At 41.6% G+C, this 22,901-nt stretch overlaps 1 protein-coding gene across 1 annotated transcript in view; it reads left to right on the top strand.

Moving 5' to 3' along the window:
* CAMK4 (calcium/calmodulin dependent protein kinase IV) overlaps positions 1–22,901 on the top strand; it is a 214,302-nt gene that overhangs the window by 87,813 nt on the left and 103,588 nt on the right. The window contains exon 2 of the mRNA XM_084779436.1: positions 22,241–22,319. Within this exon, the coding sequence (XP_084635562.1) occupies positions 22,241–22,319 (79 nt within the window). The remainder of the gene's footprint in view (positions 1–22,240; positions 22,320–22,901) is intronic.

Here is a 22,901-nt window from a genome sequence, read left to right as displayed (position 1 = left end):
GCACTTGTAGCCCCAGCCCTGGGAAGGCGGAGACAGGCTGGTCCTAGGTGTCCACTTGTCATCTGGGTTGGTCTACTGGGCAAGCTTCATGCCAGTGAGAGAACCTGTCTTAAAAGAATAAAGGGTCACTTCCGAGGACTAACACCCGAGGTTGTCTTCCGGCCTCCGCACACTCACCCCACCCTCCACCCCCCCACAAATATGGTTCTCACAAGACACGTGGGTCTAGAGAAGATGAAATAAATTTCCCCGATTCAGAGGAGAATTTTCACCTGGCCAAGTAACCTCTATGTTCTTTCACCTCTACCCCTGCATTGAACTGTCATCTAATTCGAACTCTGAAATTTACCTAGACATAGATCTTGTTCCAGATTAATCATTTAGAACCAGACTGAGGCATAACCATGGTGCTTTGTGCCTGCTCATGCCCTCACTTGCTCTCACCACGGTTCACTTGTGAAAAGGTTAGGCTTAATTGGTTTTCATATGAGTGATGTCTCTCTGTTTGGCTAAGGAGCATTTATTCTAAAGAGACTCTAATAGGATTATTTAATTGATATTGAAATTGCACATGCTTTCTGAAGAGCAAGTGTTCTTAGATTGTGAAGGCCTGGAACCCCTATGCTCTGGATTTATGCCAAAAGGAAACTTTAAAGAATATAATACTTGTAGGTCATCTCTCAATGTCCAAACTAATGTTTGGCTGGTGATCAAACATCTTTAGAGAAGTGTTAAAATTCTTAGGGTCGCCAAATTACCTTATAAACACATCAAAAACTGCTCACAGTGTGTAACACACTTACTAATTAATTAAGATATAGACATGCCAAGGTTTTAAAAAAATCTGAATATGTAGCACTTATAAGATCTAAAATGATAAGACTTACAGAAGATCCATTGGAAAACACTGTTTGCTTTTACTGTACTTACCATTGCTAATTTACAGATGCTTTTCGGTGGAGCACAAGCTTGTTGATAAAATTTAAGACTTAATGTTGGGAGTAATTTTCTTTGAAAACCAATTCACAATGAAAGCAAAGCATCTCTAGATTTAGTGTAAAAGTCAGTGTTACAGGAGAGCAAGACGTGATTAAGAGGTACTTAGTCGGCTCATGTTTTAGAAAAGTCAATTATGTAAAGTGTTCCCTAGAATTATTTATGCAATGGGAAATAATGGCTTTTTATCTGGGCCTTAGCTGTAGATATTGAATTCATTAGACATGCTTCCCTATTCTTAACGTGAAATCCCATTATTGATTTGAAAGAAAAAGGAAGATCAAATACCAAGTAATTTAAAAGCAGCATTTGTTTAATTATGGGTGAAAATATAATTGAGATAAAATTTGCTTTTCAATTGCACATAAGGTTTGTATGTGAATATACTTGTTTAATTTCACTGATTGGATAGTTCTTGGTTTTTGTTGTTGTTTTTAATCTTTGTATGCACTCAGGTCATGACACTCGTGTGGAGGTCAGAAGTCAACCTCAGGTGTCGATTCTTGTTTTCCACCTTGTCTGACTTACTCATGGTCTCTTTTTCGGTGCAGAACTGAGAGATTCCAGGGCCTCTCCTTCCTCGGCCTTGCTGTAAGAGTGTGGAGAACGTAGACGTACTGTGTCTGGCTTTGTGTAGGTTCTGCTGACTTATCTCAGTTCTTGACAACGGCATCTCACTGAGCCATCCTCTCAACTCCTGATTGGCTAATTCTTTTATATGAGCAACACTACACAGTAAATTTTTCCTGCACACCAAGGGCTATGATCTGTGCTAGAGACTTGAATAAGACACAGTCTTTAGGAGTAAAGATCTAGAGTCTTGTGTGTTGAGACAGGCATGCACTCACAAGAGTGACACGTTGTTACGAACGCTGATAGCTGCAGGCCCAGAGAATCCCAAGGATGCAGAAATGGATAATTTCAGGGTTCTGTAAACCGTTAATATTCCATTGCTAACAATAACCCATACCAAATCCAATGCCACCAGAATGTCATTGCCTGGACAGAGGGTTGTGGGTGAAAAAAAAAATCTCTTCTGGGCCTTAGGGATATAACATCAGTTTGTATAAGTTATAATTATGTCCAAAACCAAAAGAAAAAAAAATTCTAGTTTCTTTTCCTGAGATTTTTCTAAAGTTGGCTGGTGGCGGGGGATGCCTGTCGCCATGTGGCCATCACCACCTGCATCACTGCTGTCTCGGTAAGACTGGCAGAGACAGTACTACTTAGCACAGGAGACAGCTGGCCTTGCTCCTCTGTGGATTCTGTTTGAAGAGTTATAAATCTCTGTACAGAACAGCTTTAAACAGGTGGTGTGTTAATGAACCCAGAACTCCCCTGGAAGGAAGAGGTCATTCAGGAGAGGGTGTAAAGTCTACATGAAGGGCCTGAGGCCAGAGTGTGTGGCCTACTCTGCTGCACAGGGAATACCCAGCCAGCACAGGGCCCGCACACACTCTCTTCATGGGCTACAGCTGTCATTTAAACCACACTTGGAAGACTTTCCTGCCTTCCTTGGGAGCTTTCTCAATCATGACAATTATAAGTATATAAGACGTGTTTTCTGATGTAGGCGTCATGCTAGTAGGGCACGCACATGCTGCGTCCTGCAGCAGGGACGGAGCATTGGCCTGCTGCTCTTGACTTGTTTCCTTTCTTTAGCAATTAGCTGTCAACTCTCTTGGCGTCTGTAGAAAGCCAGAGGCGGGGAGTGGGTCTGGTTGTTACACCCACTGGTGAATCCGCCTGGCTCTGAGGGTTAGGTTCAAATCAGGGGTTTAGTGATGGTCGTAGTTAAAACTACATGGGACACCAAACAAAGCAAACCCTAATGAACATAGGGAAAGAGGTTTGTAACGCAGAAGGGGAACTGGCAGGTGATGGAGGGAAATGAGAGAGGATGGGGGACTAACCAAAGCACTATGTAAACATGTGAAGTTTATTAATAAAAACTAACATTTGAAAAGGAAAGAGAAAGATCTAAGAACGTGTAACAGATCTGCCTCCTTAAAGTCCTAATAATTTCCTCTGTATTGTTCCAAAGCAATGTTACGGACTTTCAGATGATGAATGTTCTGTCCAAGGAACTTGTTCATTATAGGAAATGAATCCATTTCCACGTGGTACATACTCCTGCAACACAAGATAAGTATTTGTGGTACAGTGGGTGTTGGGACTGACAGGACAGAGGAGATACTCTGGGATAACCAACTGAGCCGGCGTCCTGTGCTTAGAGCATGGGCTCTAAGCCAAAATGTCCTGGTCCAGTTACCTATGGTACAACCTTGAGCAGGTTCAGGGAGCTCTCCGTGCTCAGTCTTTTTCATTTCTACAATGGGTGTCAAGTAGCCTGGTAATCAGGTACCAGCGACAACATGTGGTGGTCTAGAGTGCTAGCTATCTGCTGGGCTTCTTCTGTGTTCCAGGAAACCTGGTTATTATAATTCTAACCAACTTTTATCACAAAATACAGAGGCCTCCTACTATATAATTCTTTTGAAATATTTTGGAATTTCTAATGACAACTAGACTTTCCAGGAAACAAACGGGTGTCTGCAAGAGAGTATGACTTAAAAAAATGAGAATGCAGTCTCAAAATGATATGGCAAATAGATCAAATGTTAATGACTCTTCGTGTTTTTTTTTTCTGTCCTCCCACTTCTTTGTAAATTTCTTGACTCCATGGGTAAAAGCTCCTAATGCAGAGCCTGAAAATCCAAGCCTGATCCTTAGAACCCACACTAGGATGCAAAGAACCTCATCCTATGGGGTCTCCTCTGCCGTCTCATGCATGCTGTGGTGAGTGAGCATGTGTTAGCACACACACACACACACACACACACACACACACACACACACACACACACACACACTTCCCGAATAATAATACATAAAACAAAATAATTAAAAGCATGTTTGTACATTTGGGTGATCTTTTAGCAGCAGTTATTCAAGACATGCACTGGGAGTTGACAGTAAAATTGCCAGGCACAGGGAAGGGTCACTGTGTGCACGGATCGTTTGACTTTCCGTTGATTATGGAGAAAATAGCCAGCTCCTTACATCGGATGCCGTGGTTGGCCAGTACAGCTTAGTGAACACTGATTCATTCAGATTAACTCGAAATATTGACGTGGTAGGACGTTTATAGCACGGTGGGTGGTTGTGTGTATTTACTGTCTCTCTAGGGACAGTGAGGCATCAGGTCATTGTCTGTGTATGAGGGTCATCTGCACTGGGCTTCCTGGCATTAGGTATAGTAAGCAAGAGTGGAGAGAGGTGGAGTTCCTCCAGCCCCATGTGTGCGCACAGCACTGTGGGCAAGTCCTTCCCGCCAACTACTTAATCTTGAGGATGGTCTAAGCCGCCCTCATTTGTGTCTCATCTCCTCTAAGGTTTAAGCTCACAAATCATTTTCTCCCCAAGGCATGTAGGAAGAGCCGCATAAATGCTAGCTTGGAAAGAAATGGTTTCCTTCTTGTCATGTGTAGACAGAGGTTGGCATGTTTTGTTGAAAAGGCTCACGTGAGTGTTTCCCGGAGTGCAGCTGGTGTCCGCTTTGCCTGAGCATTCAATTAGCACCTGAGTGATGGCAAAGGGGCTGCAGGGTCACACCAGAATCATCTTCCTCTGTGTAGACTACCTCTGCTTCCGCTTTCTGTAGATACCAGTTAGTGATCCAGGATTAATGCTAAAGAGGGCATAAATGAGCTTTTAGTGCTCTCTCTCTCTCTCTCTCTCTCTCTCTCTCTGTGCTCATTAGATAGTAATTTAATGCCATTTCCCATGAATGCCGGATTCATTGTGTATTATCCATTAAGGATTGCATTTTAGGACAACTCATTATTTCATGAGCCTAAGAAAACATTGTTGTTAATAAAGAGGGAACTGAAAGTCTCTAGAGGGTACCTAGTCGTTTCTAATCGCAGCAAAGCCCTGGCTTGAAGCCTAATGCTGTCTTTCATTCCTCACTTCCCGCAGCCATGGCCACTCCACAGAAGCAGGCCAGGGGACATTACTGCCCCCCTAGGGACAATGGACTATCAGGTCAGTTCCTTTTTTGTGACCTGCTCCTGTGGCTTCAGTTTAGGGTGCTTGGGATTGCCACTGACCACTTACCTGTTCCCCATCTTTTCATCCCAACCCTCAAACCTTTGCCCCGGAGGCTGAATCTGACGTTTGCAGCACACTTTGGAAGCTTCTTTTCCTTTGAAGATTAGGGTACCTGTTTTCCTTTTAATGCCCAGTCTCTGAGAGCTGTTGACTGATCTTCCTCTGTTTCAGACGAGTGGTGGAAAGAAGAGCAGGGGGATGGGTGAAGAAATCTCCTCTGCAGCAGTGGCCATGATGTCATGAACACATGTACATGCCTACACCCACATACACATGTATGTGTAGTTAGAAAGAAAAAAAAATCTAGGAAGGGGCCCCCGTGCGATTTCCTTTATTTGCTTTGGCTTCTCGGCTTGTATTTACCCTTGTTCAGGTCTTCTTCAGGCAGTCATCTTGTTGAGATTTTACGAGTGTAGCTTTTCCGTCATTTACAGACATCTCAATCTTGAAGCAGACAGACTTGCAGCTTCTTTGACCTTTACCATCTTTCCGCTCCCTCGTCTGCGATGCTCTCTGAGCCTTAGGTGAAGGACTTGGGCTAATTATGGCTAAGCGCCCTTTCACTCAGTTTTTTCTCTGCCTCTTAACCAGTTGTGGTTTTCTGTAATGGTCTACGCCTGTTTCAAAAAAGAAGCTTCTTTGATGTGGATTAAAACCTACACTTACCTGTGGGCAGAAAGGTCAACGTTTGGAATGCAGTTAGGGATTGGTTGTTCTGGGTTAGGGAAGTGGCAATAACTCATTCTCCTCGAAGATCCAGGGCTTCACAGGCCACAGATGGTTGCCTAGGTTTCCATTACCAGGGATAATTTTCCTCCTGCGGACCCAGCTCTAGTTCTAACAGACAGCTGTTGGTTACCACCAAGCTAACTGTTGCACCATTGCAACTTAAGGGGTATTTTGTCATTTCGGCCATTGTGATTTGTCGGCCTCCTCACTGGGTAGGATTGTGAATTACTTTTCTTCCGTGGCAGCTCACATAGCAGCTTCCAGTACTGTGCAAGTGGGACCTCAGGAGGAGGTTTTCCAGTCAGATCCCAGTTCAGTTCTTCTGAGTCCTGTGTCAGAAGTGTGTGGTATCATCAGCAAGAGGGACTTAACCTTCCACTTGCGGGAGGGGACCAAGGACGAAGGCAATAGTCTGTATGTTTTGGGAGTCTCTGGACTCCGCGACCAATAATCTGAAGCCTCTCATGGCTAGTATTGGGGTTTTTGTTAATTTATGACTTTGGGAGAGAGCAATAGCACCTCAGGTAGCATAGTGTCATTAAACATGTGTGTGTGTGTGTATGTGTGTGTGTGTGTGTGTGTGTGTGTGTGTTTACACACATACATATTTTATATAATTTTAGGCAAACATAAAATACTATGCTTCCCGGTGGCTTTTTCAGATGAGATCAGTCTCGTTCAGGGTGATATGGCTGTGGACCCCTGTGACTTTTTCAAATATCCCTTCTCTCTCTCCCTCCCCTTCTGTACTGCCCTCCCTCTTCCCTCCCCCTATTAAAGCTACCCCAGCTTTTCTGATTTCCCCTTCTTATCTCCTGCATGCTGACCTTTCCCTCTTTGGAGCCTCACCCCATCTAAGGACCTTCCAAGAGTCAGAAAATCAGTCCTTACCACATTACCAGTGCCTTAATTGGTTATCCAGTACCAAGTGTTGGGTCCGAAAGTCATATGAGCAACACTAAATGGGCTCAGCAGCTTGTACTTATATATTTACACACACACACACACACACACACACACACACACACACACACGGTGGATTGAGAGGACATGTGAGGGGAATGGCGGAAGGAATGATGGGAAGGAATGATGTAAACACTGTACATAACATGAAAATTTAAAACAATGAAAGAAGACAGAAATGAATTCCCTTGAAAGCTGTAGGTAGAAGCAGAACAAAATGAATATATTTTACTTAAAGTTGAGGGTTTTGTTGTTGCTATTTTTTGTAGTTTTAAATTTTGAATCTTGTCTGGTTTTGAGGACAAAACAAAACAAACAAACAAACAAAAAACCCAAAAACCTATGAAATTTCTAGGTGGTTTGAGCATTTCTTTTCTGCTTTTGACTCAGAAGTCAAATGTAGGAAAGCTACAGAAGAGGCATTAAAATAAACCTTCCCCTACAGGATAGGAAATCCTGCCAAAAGACACAAGAGCTGGGAATCAAAGGGCTCAGGCTTCCGTCTTCAAAAACTCTGATGTCAGCAAGATGGAATAAATCTGCCCAGATATTTGATTAGAGAAAGTACTAGAAAAATTTCTACCAGAAACTGAGGGAGGAAGAAGATGTGTGAATGTGGAGGGAGGCCCAGGCAGGGACTAGATAAACCAAAAGCAGACAGTGAAGATCCAGAGCCCTAGTAGACAGTGATTTGGAGCAGGCTGCTAGCTTCGAGGCCTCCGTCTGCCTTAGCTAGCTCTTTTGAGTAGATTCTTGCTTCAAGGAATATGTCATTGTCAGTATTCTAAGGACACACGCAATAAAGCAACAAGTGTGACTTTCATAAGTGATACTTAGGCACTTCCACCTCAAAGTCCAGGGAACTTGTTATAATATTTGTTAAGTAAAAGGAAGGGAGAAAGAGACCAGCTAAGAATTACAATACGTATTTTGTTTATAGAGTATTGTAGAACCTACAAAGAGTTTGAGCTTGTCTTTTGTGGCGCTGACCTGTGTGATGTGCCACTTTTGTAGATGAGCAACCTGATGGTCAGGGAGGCCTGGAGTAGGTTTATCTCTGGTCAGTGCTGGTGTCATGGGCATGTTGATTGGGCTAATCCCATAGGTTCCTGTGGACAGAAGGGCTGTGCACCTGTTGTAATCCTCTGCTGTGAGTGCATCCAAATTCTCAATAAAATTTTGAGCAAGAGGTCTTTATTATATGAAGACAAATTTTCCAACTTCTTTTCAAATGAATTCAGAATTTGGTATCTTGAGAACCAGTGGACTAATAGGTTAAAAAGCATAAAAATCAACCAGAAGACTATCAAACAGTGTATGAACATAGTCAAAGCCAAATACTTCCGATCTATAGGGGCTCTTAATGTCAAATCATAGATGTTGCCAAATGTCAGAGACAAGTCCAAGTTACAGCCGAGAAAGGAAATCTTTTCCTTGTCTAGATGAGCCATCTGGTAGGGCGCTTAGCGACATTAATCCTTTAGAAGCAGCAATGAGAATTCTGTCAAGGCCCGTGATCTAAAATGGGTTCATTATTTACTCCCAAAACGTGTCTTCTTGATCATCTATTCAACAGGAAAAAAATGGGGGCACAGTGTTTTGATATAATGTAATTATAACTCATGCCTCAAAATCCTCTCTCCTCCAGAAACAATAACAGATGCTGTTGATGTTTAAAATTCTGCCTGGGATGCCAAGGGGGATTTGCTATTTCTACTCTCATGATATTTTATTTGCTAATCTCCTTCAATCAAAAGGTTTGTTAGCATCTGTAATTTGCTCCTAATAAGTGCATAAAAATAAACATACTTTTCTTTTTGGCAAGAGTGATATCTCATTTAGATTAGTTATCTCAATAAGGTGACTATAAATAAGACCATCGGAGAAGGTTTCTGCTCGTCTTCATGATGGAGTAGCAGGTGCTGCGTTCACCCTTTTTGTGAACACAACCCAAGTGTAATGCGCAAGTCATTTGTCCATAGGCAAGGAACAAGGGATAGGCTGTGTCTGTGGTTCTTGGACAACTGATGTACAAGTGAGTCCCGCATTCACTTTGACTACCCAACAGGGAACAGTGGCTGGGGAGATTTTTTTTTAAGGCTAGGCAGCAATAACCATGGAGAGGCAGAGAGGTAACAGAGGGTGAGTAGGCAAGTACCACTGAAATGCATGAGATTTCTGGCCACCCACAGGTAGACGGACATCAGTGAGCATCCTAGATCAAGGCTTCAAAAAGATCACGTTTGAGGAGGAATGGTCACATCCTAGAGGGAGGACCACAGCATGGGATCAAAATCAATACTCAGCTGCAGCGATCACTATTTTGAAGTGGTGCCGTGTAAGCATATTGAGAACCTGTTCTAGGAAAGTAGCGATGCCCTAGGATAGAAATCAAAGACGCCTGGTGCAGCTGATGTACTGCTCTCAGCTGTCATGCGCAGTGGGCTGACGGCTGAAGTGATGAATAGAAGGGTGAGCCAAGAGGACAGAAGACAGTGGAACGACACCACTCGTGCCCTGGGAGGAAAAGGAAAGACCCATCAGCCCAGAGCTCTGCATTTAGTGAAAATATGAATTTATAAAATGTGAGAAGAGACTTGAGCCAGTAGCTCCATTGGTGAAGTGCTTGCCACACAAGCAGGAATCCAGTTCCCAGGACTACTTTAAAAAGCCAAGTATGATGGCACACACCTGTAATCTCAGCACTGGGTCTAATCTGCAAGCCCAGGTCCTAGTGAGAACGCCTGTCTCAAAATCATGGTGCCTGGCACGTAAAGAGGACCATCAGCAAAGGCTGTGCTGAGGTGTTCGTGCTTATGCACATACATGTGCAACAGCCTGCACGTGTGCACGCGCATGCGCGCGCGCACACACACACACACACACACACACAAACACGTAAAGATAATTCAAATAAATGAATGCCAAGGGACTCTGTCATTTCCATACATGCATCACAGCAATGTAGAGCTTTTCAGTTTAAAATTATATTGGCTAGAAAATCAGATTTATAGGAATAAATGAAGACTGTTAAAAACTGAGCACAGTATATCACATAAAAGGCTTGTTTTATTTTATTTCATGTTTTGCTGTCTTTTTAACTACTGACTCTTTCAAGCAAAATCAAGTGATTGAGATGTATTATATATTATTGTAACATGTAATGTGTAATATTTGTAATTATAACAGCCTGAGGATAGAGAAGGAGGGAAGGTGGTAGAACTATTGCTTTGAGATTCTTATATTTTACAGTGTTAAATATGAACAAACTATATAAATAATGAATATACTGCAATTCTGAGAACAGTCATTAACAGAATAAAGCACTGATGTATTTTAAAAGTGAAGACAAATGGTAAAATAGAGTATTGAAAAACATTAAAATACTTAGTCTAAATGACAGTAAGAAATTGAAAAAAGAGAACCTCAAAAATTAAAACAAGCAAACAAAATCCACAACTAGTATTACACATGCTTAAACCTAACAACATCACAAACTGTAGTACAAACGACTGAATAGTGCATTCCAAAAGCACACCTTGACAGCTTGGACACAAAATCAAGAACCAGCTGTGTGTGCACGGTAAATATCAAGGCATAGATTAAATGCATTACATTCAAATTTCCAATATAGGAAATCTGTTATTTCCTGTTTAGCTGATAGAATATAAGCTTCAATAAAGGGAAAGATGCCAACGACTAAGAAACAGTTCGTGGCAATAGCGTGGTCAGTGTATCCAAATGTATACGCCAGTGACATCATAAAGCAAGAACTGCCAAACAGGCACATTAGACACCAGAGCTGGAGATTTAAACATCATAATCAGGCATATAAATATTAAACTTGATCCAGTTTGCATTTATGAAGCTCATATTTAATAATGACGACATGCCATGTTAAGAATGTATAAACCATTCTTCCTATAACTTAATTCTCTGTTTTTCATAGTATAGTTAAATTTGATGTTGAAATTTAAAAATAAAAAGCTAGTCAGAAACTGTCATAAACAATTAGAAAATATAGAGCATACACTTTTAGATAAATAAAGCAGTTAATGTATTAACAAATATTTTCAACTGAAATTTGTGGAATATAGCTCAAATGATGTTTAAGGGGAGAACTTGGTATTGCATTCTCAAAGAAAAGTGGTTTAAAATTAGTTATTTTCACTTCTTCCCTAAGAAGCTAAAGAAAGGCAAAAAGGAGGAAGCAGTTTGTAATTAAAGGAAGAAGAAAGCAAATTAAGAAAGAAGAAAAAACACAATTGAAGGGAAGCAGTAAAAAACAAACAAACAAACAAAAACAAACAAAGCCTTGTTCTTTGACATGATAAACGGAAATTACAGACTACAAGTAAAACTTCTCAAAAATGAAGAGCCCCAGGCAGGCTGGGGTGGCGCATGCCTTTAATCTCAGCACTTGGGAGGCAGAAGCAGGGGCACCTTTATGAGTTTCTTAGCCAGCCTGATCTACAGAGTGAGTTCCAGGACAGCCAGGGCTACACAGAGAAACCCTGTCTCCAAAAACAAAACAGAACAAAACAACCAAAAACCAAAAACCAAAAACCAAAAAAAAATAAAAAATAAAAAATAAAAAGCAGACTTCAATGGTAGAAATAAGAGAGAGGTTGCTATAGTTAAAGCCCTACACACATCCAGACATCTTTAAGAGCAATGTGCACTAACCTGAAGTTGTATACTTTTGATATATCTTAGAATTTAGCCTCTTTTGGAAAGTATATATTTATATATTCTCTTCATGTTTACACCTTATACTTAAATTCATTAAGAATCAGAACCATTCTTTGAATCCTTTACATTCCCTATTACTGTGGTTGATGGATTTTTTTTCACCATCTGTGTGTGTGTGTGTCTGGGGGCGGGGTGTGTTTGAACGTTTGTGTGAGTCGGAGCCCGTATGCCACGGCGCATGCGTGGAGACTGATAACAGCTTTGGAGTTGGTTCTTGTCTTCATCTTGTTGCTTCTGGGACTGAACTTGGGGTGTCAGGCTTGGCCCCGAGTGCCTGCTACTGAGCCTTGCCGCTGGCCTCACTTAGTTTCGCGTTTTCATTTGGGCAAGGTTGATATATTTTAGTTGAACTGAGTCAGCTGCGTTTTGAAAGGGAGCAGCTATTTCAGATGTGAAAAATAGTCTCATTTCCACACAAATTTAAGTATCATGTTTACATTCTAACATCTTCAGCCTTATAGTGGAATGAACTGCAATGAGTCTTTGAAAATAATTACGTTTCACAGCTAGCCCAATTTGGAAGTGCAAGCTTGAGACTTCTGTGAATGGTTGTGTGCTACTGGCCTGGCCTGTGCATTTCACTGTCTACGTGACACTGGGAGATTAGTCTTTAAATCAGAATCTTTCTCTTATCCAGAAGGAAAAAAAAATGTAATCACATTAAAAAGGTGGAGCTCAACTGTAGAGAAAGCATTACAAATCCACTAAATGTTTGTTTGAAGTACATGAGTGCCTCCTTGTTTCTTTAAGACATACTGAATAAATAAAATGCAGTGACAAGGAAGCGTATGAGAGTAGCAATGTACATTAACACTAAAATTATTTGAATATGATTTTCACTGGAAAACGCAAATTGTGGACTGAGAGATTACAACGACTATTTAAAATGTGATCAATGCTATTCAAAGCTGTTGAATTAATATTAATTATTTAATGTTGTTTATTAGTATTAATAAGTCTAAGTAAAGATGTGGAGCTTGGACTGCATATCACTTAAATATATTATAGTGGATGGTATTGAATGATAGGAAACAATACTAAAAAAAGACAATAAAGGTAACTAACAGAGCTACAGATGATCTTATACTGTATTATGAGAGTAAACATTTGCCCAAGAATTCAACATTGGATGTTCTTCATGAATATGCATATACTACGCACACGGGGTTAAAAAACAAACTACTCATAAGAAGTTCCATTAGCCCTTTTCGCGCTACCCAGGTTAGGGTCCATGCGGTTGTTCTTGATTCCCGCGTAACTTAAAGGGAGCTTACACAATGTCTGGAGCCCTTGATGTCCTGCAGATGAAGGAGGAGGATGTTCTCAATTCCTTGCCGCAGGAACCCACTTAGGTGGCACCAACCTTGACTTTCAGACAGAGTAGTACATCTACAAAAGGAAGAGTGATGGTGTCTACATGGTGAATCTGAAGAGGACCTGGGAAAAGCTGTTGCTTGCAGCTCTGGCTATCGTTGCTGACATCAGCGTCATCTCCTTCAGGACCAAAGAGCTGTGCTGACTTTGCTGCTGCCACTAGAGCCACTCCCATTGCTGGCCGCTTCAACGCCTGGGTCCTTTACCAACCAGATCCAAGCAGCCATCAGGGAGCCAAGGCTTCTAGCGGTGACTGACCCCCGGGTTGACCACCAGCCCCTCACAGAGGCCTCTTAGGTCAACCTGCCCGCTATTGCTCTGCTCAACACGGATTCTCCTCTGTCCTGTGTGGACATTGTCATCCTATGCAACCACAAGGAAGCTCGCTCAGTGGGTCTGCCGTGGTGGATGCTGGCCCAGGAAGTACTCTGCATGTGTGACACTATCTCCCTTGACCATCCATGGGAGGGTATGCCTGATCTTTACCTCTATCCAGAGGAGGATGAGGAGGAGCAGCAGGCTGCTGGTCATGGCCAAGGAGGAATTCCAGGGCGAGTGGACTGTGTCAGCTCCTGAGTTCACCACCGTTCAGCCAGAGGTGTCCGACCAGACTGAGGGTGTACAGCTGCCTGCGTACACACCTGGCACTTCCCTACTGAGGACTGGAGTGCCCAGCCAGCCACTAAGGACTGGTCAGCAGCTCCCGAAGCGCAGGGCATCAAGTAGGTTGGAGCCACCTCTGAGTGGTCCTGAGCTCCTGTCAGACACCTGAATAAAGGGGACAAAATGGAAGGAAAATAAAGTTCCTAAAAGTTGAGGGCAGGAGAATAAGTTCCATTAGCTGATACTGATGGCAACAGTATGAGATGCTGAGTGGTTTGAAACAATGAGGGACCTATAAGGATGTCATGGCCTTTTATTCCGCAAGTTCTTCTGCCACGCGCGTTGTTGTGATGGAGAACAGATGGAAGGCTGTTTCCTCTCCAGCACTCAATTCAGAGATTTGATTTCAAAGCCTTCAGGCTTTTACTTTGCCCACGGACAAGGGCTTCAGTAATTTTCTTTCTCAGACAAAAGGATCATTGCTGAAAGAGTCTTTTGAAGGGGCCCAGGCATCAAGATGAGCGTTAATAACTAGCTGTGGACAAATGGCGTCGTAAGGTTATTGGTAGGCGTTCTAGCATGGATTTTGGAGTAAGGAGCCACTGGCTCATGTTGATGACCAGACTAAAACAGGTTAGAGTGAAAAATCTTGAAGGAGAACCGAGGTCAAGGGTTATACCGGTAAGGTAGTGGGGGTATGGTTAGAGAGCTGGAAGATTCAGGGGGAGACACCAAGTAGAACACAGATAGATCCCAGGGGGATTCGGCATGTGGGTGAACCCGAGATGGGGAGTGTATTCACTGAACCACGCTCATGCAAGCTTATCAGACTGTGAGCCTGGGGGCATCCTAAGGTCTGGGTGTCGGTAGCATTCTCTGACATGGAATTTTTTGAGATTTACCGTGAGGCTGACCTTTGACTGGCCTGGAGCATTTCCAGAAAAGGACAAGCCCTCAAGTCTAGCCATTTATTCTTCAATTGCACATTGAAAATGGTAACATCTTTTTTTTTTTTTATTGTTGATCTAAGGGATCATGTTTTATTTTACATTTATTTGTTTTTTGACACTGATGCCGGGAGAGTACTGTGAAGTTCTGTGATTGAGGAGCTGCTTTCTGACACACATGGAGAGGGTGAAACTCATCATAAGTTAAAAAGAAATAAAATTTCCAATAAAACTACCTTGTTCAAAGATAAGATTAAAATCCAATTACCAATATATAGCCTATAACACGCATCCTAGTCTATTTTCATTTATGATAGCTGTTAACATTTTTTCAAGACATAGAAAATAGGGGAGGGGAGTAAGGGGAAAATGGGAGGGAGGGAAGAATGGGAGGATACAAGGGATGGGGTAACCATTGAGATGTAACAAGAATAAATTAAAAAGAAAATTTTAAAAAGACAGAAAATAAAGAAAAGTAAGAGGAAGTGATTTCCAAAATTGATTCAAAATGTATTTATATTTATAAAAAATTGAAAAAGTTACCAACTGAAAACTTAGTACTGCTCAATAATTCATGAAAAAAAAACTCTATTAAATAGCACTGATTACTCTATTTTCTCATCACATTGAATTAACTCAATAACAATTTCAATATATAAATTAGCTTTTGGCAAAAGCTTTAAAATTATTCCAACAAAATCTTAAGATACAAATACAGAATGAATAACTTTAAAATCTAGGATGATTAAATTAAAAATAAGCTATCTAGATTTATGCAAAAATAACACTTCAGTAAATTTCTTCAAAATACAGTGTATATAATTTTCCAAAATCAAATAGCTGGCTTAAATGTGTGAATATAAAAATGGAATATTATTTTAATATGTTTATATAAGAATTATTTTAACCTCAAAATTGTGACAGGGCTGGGGATACGGATAAGTTGGTAAAACACTTGCTGTACAGACACGGGACCCCAGTACAGTCTCCCAAAAGCGACGTAGAAAGCTGAGCCCAGCAGTATAGGTCTGTAGTTCTAGTACTGGGGAGACAGAAACCAGAAGATTCCTGGGCCTTACTGGTGAGCCTGTCTAGCTGAATCAGTGAGCCCCAAGGTCAGCAAGAGACTCTGTCTCATAAACTCTGGTCTCCACATGCATATGTACACACACCAACACATGCATGCACACAGGCATGCGTCACCCAAGAGGTGCATCAGTGTTCCTGTATATTCACTTACAGCTGTTCTTCAACAACATGACCAAGGAAGCCAGAAGTTATTCCAATGAGAATCTCCTTTAATTGCTGTGACTTTGATGAAAATCAATATTCTGAGAGCCTGCGCTTGGCTCTTACTATATGGCTGGTCTTCTTGACCGTGAGTGTTAGAATTAGTTTGAGCAGGAGTTTCATGTAATATGATGGTTGTCATCACACACACACATACACACACACACACACACACACACACACACACACACACACACACCAAGGTTCATAAGTTACAAACACAAACAACACTATGCTTTTCATTAAACGTAAAGAGAAGGTAGTCAGGCCTGTAATAGTTTAAAAACCTCTCTTGTAATATGATGACAGCACTCTGTAATCTGTCTAGCAATGCAATGTAGTATTAATATCCACGTACACACACCCATCATTGCTCTGCTAAATCGACTGAGGAGCACCTGGGCTAACTTAGGAATTTGAGGGGAAAGCCTGAGGTAGAACATTTGGCGATGTGTCCAGCGTGAAGCCCTTTGCTACTGTCTGTAAGACTGCTTGTCCTGTCATCCATCTTCCTAAAGCTTCTCAGGCCAGTGCAGAGTGGACAGCATCCTCCTTCCATCTCCTCTGACACGCACGCTTTCATGTTCCCTTTTCTTCATCTCAGTCCTCTGTTCTTTTCACTTTCTTATTTAAATTTTACAAAATTGGGTTTTTTTTGGTTTTCCTACAAATGAAGTTCTGGCATTTTGGTCTAACTGCCCTTTTGCTGAGAGCCGGGAAACTGGTTACAGATGAAACCTTGTTGGAACGGGAGTAGCAAAGCAAAGTGGATGCTTTACACAGCTAAGGTGAGGTTGCTCAGTGTTAAAACAGGTTAGCGACAAAGTCGTTCCCGGATTGCAGGAGTTTTTAGGTCAGAGCTGGACATCTGGGACCATTACGATCACCAAAGAGCCTGGCACCTTCCCTCATCATGATCTTTGGAAATGCAAGAAAAGTCCAGGCCCAGAGTCCCTAAGTCACAGTGCTGTAGAGCTTCAGTTGGTAACTCTGGCCCCTGACTTCGCCTGCGTCAGTGACAGTGTGCTTTCTCGCTGTGGAATGTTGTCTTTGCTAAGGTTATGAGGCTTCACAAATATTAGAGTCCTCCAAAAGGCAGAAGTATTACCATGGGACCAAAGGCTCATCTTTTCCTAATGTGGTACAGAACAAATTATTGTTCTGTCAAAATATTAATCACATTTAAACATTTCAAAGCAATTTAATTTTGTTTGTTTTTTGCATTCACATTGTATTTTATCTGCTTCTTTTAAAAACTTTCATCATGTATATGTTCTTAGAGGAAATAGTTTCCTAACACTCCTGGAAAAAGGTCTAGGAACAAAGCTGTGGTTAATAAGAACTGTCAATCAAAGTTGAAAACACAGCGTGTTACTCTGCGTTCCATTTCATTTCTCCTTCATGACTGACAGACCTACCCTTTCTATTAATTTTAGATTAGATGAATTATTAAAGAAGACTACTTATAACCTTAAATTGATGTGTGTGTGTGTGTGTGTGTGTGTGTGTGTGTGTGTGTGTGTGTACTGGAGGATGCATGTGCCCCTGTACATGTTGAAGGCAGAAGACAATTTGTGGTAGTCAGTTCTCTCCTTCCACTACGGGGGTCTCGGCGCTGAACTCAGATGCCCTGCTTTGTGGCTAGTGTTGTTACACGCGAAGCCATCTTACAGGCCCTAACTTGATTCTTCTTAAGTCAGGTAAAGGGAAGGAGAGCTGATGAGAGTCTGCAAGCGCAGCTCCATTTCAGCTGTGCTGTGTCCTCCAACAAGGCTGTGCTGATGCTATCCAAAAATTCTCACCACATGGGAAGTGAGTGTACAGACAGGAACCTTGAGATCCACTCTCATTCAAACCACTGCAGCACCCAAGGGAAAGGACACCAGGGTGTGTGGTTTGGGAGATCTCTCCGGTCCATTAGAACCCTTACGAGTGATTTGTAGGGTACTATCCCATAGTTTATGCTGAGGTTTTTATTTAATAACCCACGTCTTCTTGAACCAATGTTGTGTACCTATGCAGGGCATTTTTCATAGGCCCTCTTTTCCAAGTTGTAATTTGAAGTTAGCTTGCTAATGTGGGGTTTTCTGTAAGATGTTTTCATAGCACTTGCGTTCTGGTTAATGCCCCCACCCCCTGTCCTCATCCCTGCTAACCTCTTTAATCCTCAGTGTGCATCTTTTCATGTGTGCATCTTTTCATTTTTTTCCACGTATGTTCTATCGTGAGATTTGCAGGTAAATGCACATTAGGGAAAATGTTTACCCTGAGTTACGTACCTGAAGCCTAGAGAGACACATGACACACATTCGTAATCGTATGCAGATCCTCGTTCCGGGTGTGTGGATTTGTGTGTTTGACTTGGTGCAGAAGCAGAAGCCAGGAAGCTAGAAAAGGGCCTTTGGAGAGCATTCCAAGGAAGGGAGGGTGGGAGATTGTAGGTAAAATGAAAGCAAAGGTGACAGAATACTGAGGACAGAATAGTTTCAGCAGGGAGGGGTGTGAGAGAGGGGTGGGGTAAATTGGGGTGAAGAAGAAAGCTAACCCAAGGGAAGAGGTATGAAAGGCCATGTGGGGTCCCACTGTCCCACAACTCAACTCAAAGGCTAGAAACATCTTTTATTTTTAAACATTTTTTTTTACTATTTTTTCATATAATGTATTTTGTTCATGCTTTCCCACTCCCGAAGGTCCTCGCAAATCCTCCCCACCTCCCAAAATTTGTTTTCTTTTATTCTTTCTCTCTTAACAGAAAGCATACAAAACAAAACAAAAACCAGACAAGAGTGCTTTGTATCCCCTGAGGGACTTCATTGGAGAGAACTGAATTTTCATTTGAGAGTGGTTATCAATTAGACACAGTTTCTGGGTTCGGGAGAGGGGCTTGTGTCTACTGTTTCTCTCAGCTCTGGGTCCCATCTGGCACAGACCCATGCAGGCCCTGTGCAAGCCACCTCAGTCTCTGTGAGGTCATGTGCGTGTTGATCCTACTGAGCCACTGCTAAGGCCAAGTCCTGTGCCCAGCAGTAAATGGCTAACAGAAAACAAATTCAGTGGCATCTTTGGGAGCTTTTTACCTTATGAAATTTTGACAGGGCATTTTTCCTTTCCTCCTCTTCCTCTTCCTCCCTCTCTCCCTCCTCTTCCTCTTTCCATCCTTTCATCTATCTCCTCCTCAGGGGGATCAGGGAGAGAGAGGAGAGAGAAGAGGGAAGAGGAGAGAGGGAGAAACAAGAAAGGAGAGAGAGGAGAAAGGGAGAGGGGAGAGGAGAGGGAGAGGGAGAGTTGGGAGGGGCACTGGGTTAGAGGTCAGTCTGGAGTTACGGAGAAAAGTAGGGGTGAATATGACAGAAGTACATTGTATGTACAAAACAAATAATTAATAAAAATATTGTATTTTAAAAGGCGCCTGAACCATTAGCGGTCCTCATTTCTTCCCCGCTTCCAACTCTAAACAAGCAAGTGATTGTTCACTTTCTATATGTGTAAGGATACGCCGCATTCTTCACATAGGCTGAATCATGCTTTTGTATCCTAATATAATAATTTGCATTTTCCTGATGGCTAAAGATCCTGAGTGTCTCTCCATGTTCCTGTTTGCCCTTAATATCTTGTTCTTGTTAATATTCAAGTCTTATTTATATTTGAAAATTAAAACTCTATCTTCCTATGCTGCACTGTGCTTCATCGTGTTTGAAGTGCATTGTAAACAATGCACTGTTTTCTATCCTTTCAGTAGAATCCCCTGTCACTGTGTCTCTGAAGTCCGCTAATTACCATTCTTGTCTGTTTCTATTTTCTGATAACTTTATTTATTTTGAGACGCGTTTTCACTGTATAGCCCTAGATAGCCTGAGAATACTATGGAGATCAGGCTGGCCCAAAATTCACAGGGACTCAACTGCTTCTACCTCCCCGGTGCTGGGATCAAAGGTGTAGGTTTCAATTCTATTTCTGTGAGGTTTTTCTAGACTTGGCACAGAAGTGAGATCATTCGTATCTGTCATTCTAGGCCTGGCTTTATTTAATTTATTGTGATCCTCCAGATTTATTTGTGTTTCTGGAAAACGACAGAGTTGTCTTGTTTTTAAAGGCTTGATGGCATTTCATTGTGTCTGTGCCTGTCACACTCACGTCAGGGTGGACCCTTGGGTGGATTTCGTGTCTTCATTATTATTAATGGTGCTGCAGTGAAAGTGGGAGAGCAGATAGCTCCTTGGTGCACTTACGTAATTTCTTTTGATAATATACTCGGTCTTAGACTGTTGAATCATAGGAAAGTTTAAATGCTTAAAGGATATTTCATGGGCTCAGTGGTTAAGGCTATTTCATAGTTGTTTTTTTTACAGTGGCTATGTTAATATAATCCCCACTAACAGTGTACACACATTATTTTGTCCATCCTCATAACTACTTCATATGGCTCATCTGTTTTTATAAAAGCCATTTCAGCAGGTAGAACATGGCATCTATGCTCACTTGGATTTGCTGTATCTGATGACTGTGGAGTAGCCACAGCAGCTGAGCATGGGCACACTCGCTTTTTAAGAAACGTCGAGTCCCTTCCCACTGTTTGAATCTGTGTATTTGTTTTCCTAATACTGAGCTGGGTCCCTTACATAGTTTTTTTTATATTTATCTCTTATCAGATATGTTTTATAAATATTTCTCCCACTCCATTAGTTTTCTGCAAGTGTATCTTGTTTTAGTTGTACTTTTTGGAGGATGATTCTTTCTTGACTGAACTATCTTTACAGTAATAGATGGAGTCTTCATATATACATAGAACTTTTTTTGTATAGTTTTTGCATTCTTCTGTTTGTATGGTTTTCTCTAAATACAAACTAGCTTAGCGTAGTTGGAAATGACACTTGTATCCTTGGTGAAAGGTTGTCTACATTTTCTAGCAGTTGTTGAGAGCATGTCTAGTCTCCAAGTGTAATCGTGAAGATTCTTACTCATTTCAGCTCTGTAGACGAGCTTCATGTGTTTTGGAAATCTGTTGCTAGATGCACGCACATTTATGCATATTGTGTCATTTTAGGTAATTTGGCCTTTCAAAATTTAATAATGTTCCCTTATTAATTTTCTGAGATTTATTTTGTTTGATATTAATGTAGCATTTTTTGTTAAAGTTCTACATGAGTCTTTATTGGTTGTTTTGTTTTATAACCTATATATGCCTTTATAAATCAGTGAATTTTTTAATAGCATGTAGTTTGTCCTGGTGTTATGATCCAATTTAATGATGTTTAAGGATCTTTTGATTAACTTTGAATTTATTACTATTGAATTTCAACATACGACATTATAGCTGGTTTATTTCTTGAGTATCTTGTTTTTTCCTCCTTTGCATATAATTTGAGCTTTTCACTTAACTTTATTATTGAATTATTATTAATTTTAATTTTAAATAATTATTTTAGTCACTGACATAGGTTATATATGCATCTTTAATTAACTAGGGTCTACCTTTAAATAATATTATAACACCTAACACACAGTATGGCCAACTTTATTTTTACCTTCATTTACTTCACCTCCAGAAGTTCTCGTGTCTTGGTGTACATATGGTCCCTTAGCAAGCTTTAAATACATAGTAAGGTGTTTCATAACTTATCACAGACACAGCACACCAGACCTGACTTCTGGCCATCAAGAGTTAGTTGTGCCAGGCACTCGGCACACATTTGTTATAATACTCTGTGCTCATGTAGAGTTCCGGGTCCATGAGATGAGTGTGTCCACAGAGGTCCTTCTTTTTGGTCTACAGAGTCTAAAAGGCCTAATTCATGCTCATCTCACTTTAAGGCATTTCTGAAAGTTTTCTTTCAAAGTGGAAACTAACAGCAATTCGGCCTGTAGTTTTCCTCATGTCTCTATTACTCGCTTGCCTTGTGTGTGGCATGGGAGCATGCGGACCACGCCGCTCCACTTTGTGAAGACCTCTCCTCTAGCACGTGCACACAGGGAAATAGCTGTGGGAACCCTTCCTATTGTTCTCCTCAATACATCCCAGGAGGGTGGTAGGGGGACTCCCTGGCTCCCTAACCAACCGGAAGAAGAAGCACAGACTGCCCAGTCACTAACTAACGGGGCTGCTGAACTCAAAACCCTGACCCCGAAGCCTTCTGCATTATTGCATATACTTCATATACTTTTTCGGAATCCTGGGATTCCAATGCGTGACAGTCCTTTAAAAACATTATTTTCCGGAGGATTTGATTTTCTTAACAGCCCATCAAATGCAATGCCCCTGGGTGTGCTAATTGTAGCAGGAAGAGAAGCCAGCGAGAAGCCTAGAGTTTGCTGAGAAATTTCAGTTGTGAGGAGAAAAGACTTTCGACATCTTGGGCCAGCATCTAGGAACCCCTGTTAGCCATGAGCATATTGCAAGACTTCCTGTGAAGATGTCCTCTTTAAGTCATGTCCACAGCATAACATTGTCTTTTTGTCTTTTTCCCCTCCTCAAGGGGTGCTACATCCATTGTGTACAGATGCAAACAGAAGGGGACGCAGAAGCCCTATGCTCTCAAAGTGTTAAAGAAAACAGTAAGTTTATTTCATTATATAATAGTATTTCTGAGAGACCTGAGAAGTAAGATACGTGACTCCAAAAACTAGCGTGGCCATAGAGAAGCCAACCCGGTTTACTGTCTGCTGGGAACCATGTGATGCTTTCACAGCGGCTCTTTAGCTGGATGTGATTTGTGGAGAGAAGAGCAGGATGGCGGAGCATTAGAACAGGGAGTAAGCCTTGCTTGGTGCGCAGGCGGTGACACGGATGTACACGCGCATTTGTGGAGTGGCATTGCAAGCCTGTCCTGCAGCAAGGGAAACACGGAAGTCTGTGCTTTGCAAAGGAATCGTCAGCGTCTTGTCTGCCTAGGTTTTCCAAAGCTGGGTATGTTGTACAGATGTGCTTCCCAGGCTAGACCTACTGACTTAGAAGCAGATTTAGAAGAGAGAAAATGTCTCTGTTCTAGATTTTGCTTCACTTACCTGAGCTCATAGGTGAGCCAGAAAATGTCCGCACATCTAAGAGTCTTTTGTAATGACAGGAGAGGACCAGACGCAGGTGGGGGTCACATCCTGGGTGGGTGTTCTTATGTGATACACTTTCTGCCCAATGGC

Source organism: Acomys minous (assembly GCF_964271855.1).
Source record: "Acomys minous genome assembly, chromosome: 4".
Classification (NCBI taxonomy): Eukaryota; Metazoa; Chordata; class Mammalia; order Rodentia; family Muridae; genus Acomys; species Acomys minous.
The sequence above is the reverse complement of the archived record's forward strand: the minus strand, read 5'-3'. Positions and strand labels throughout refer to the sequence as shown.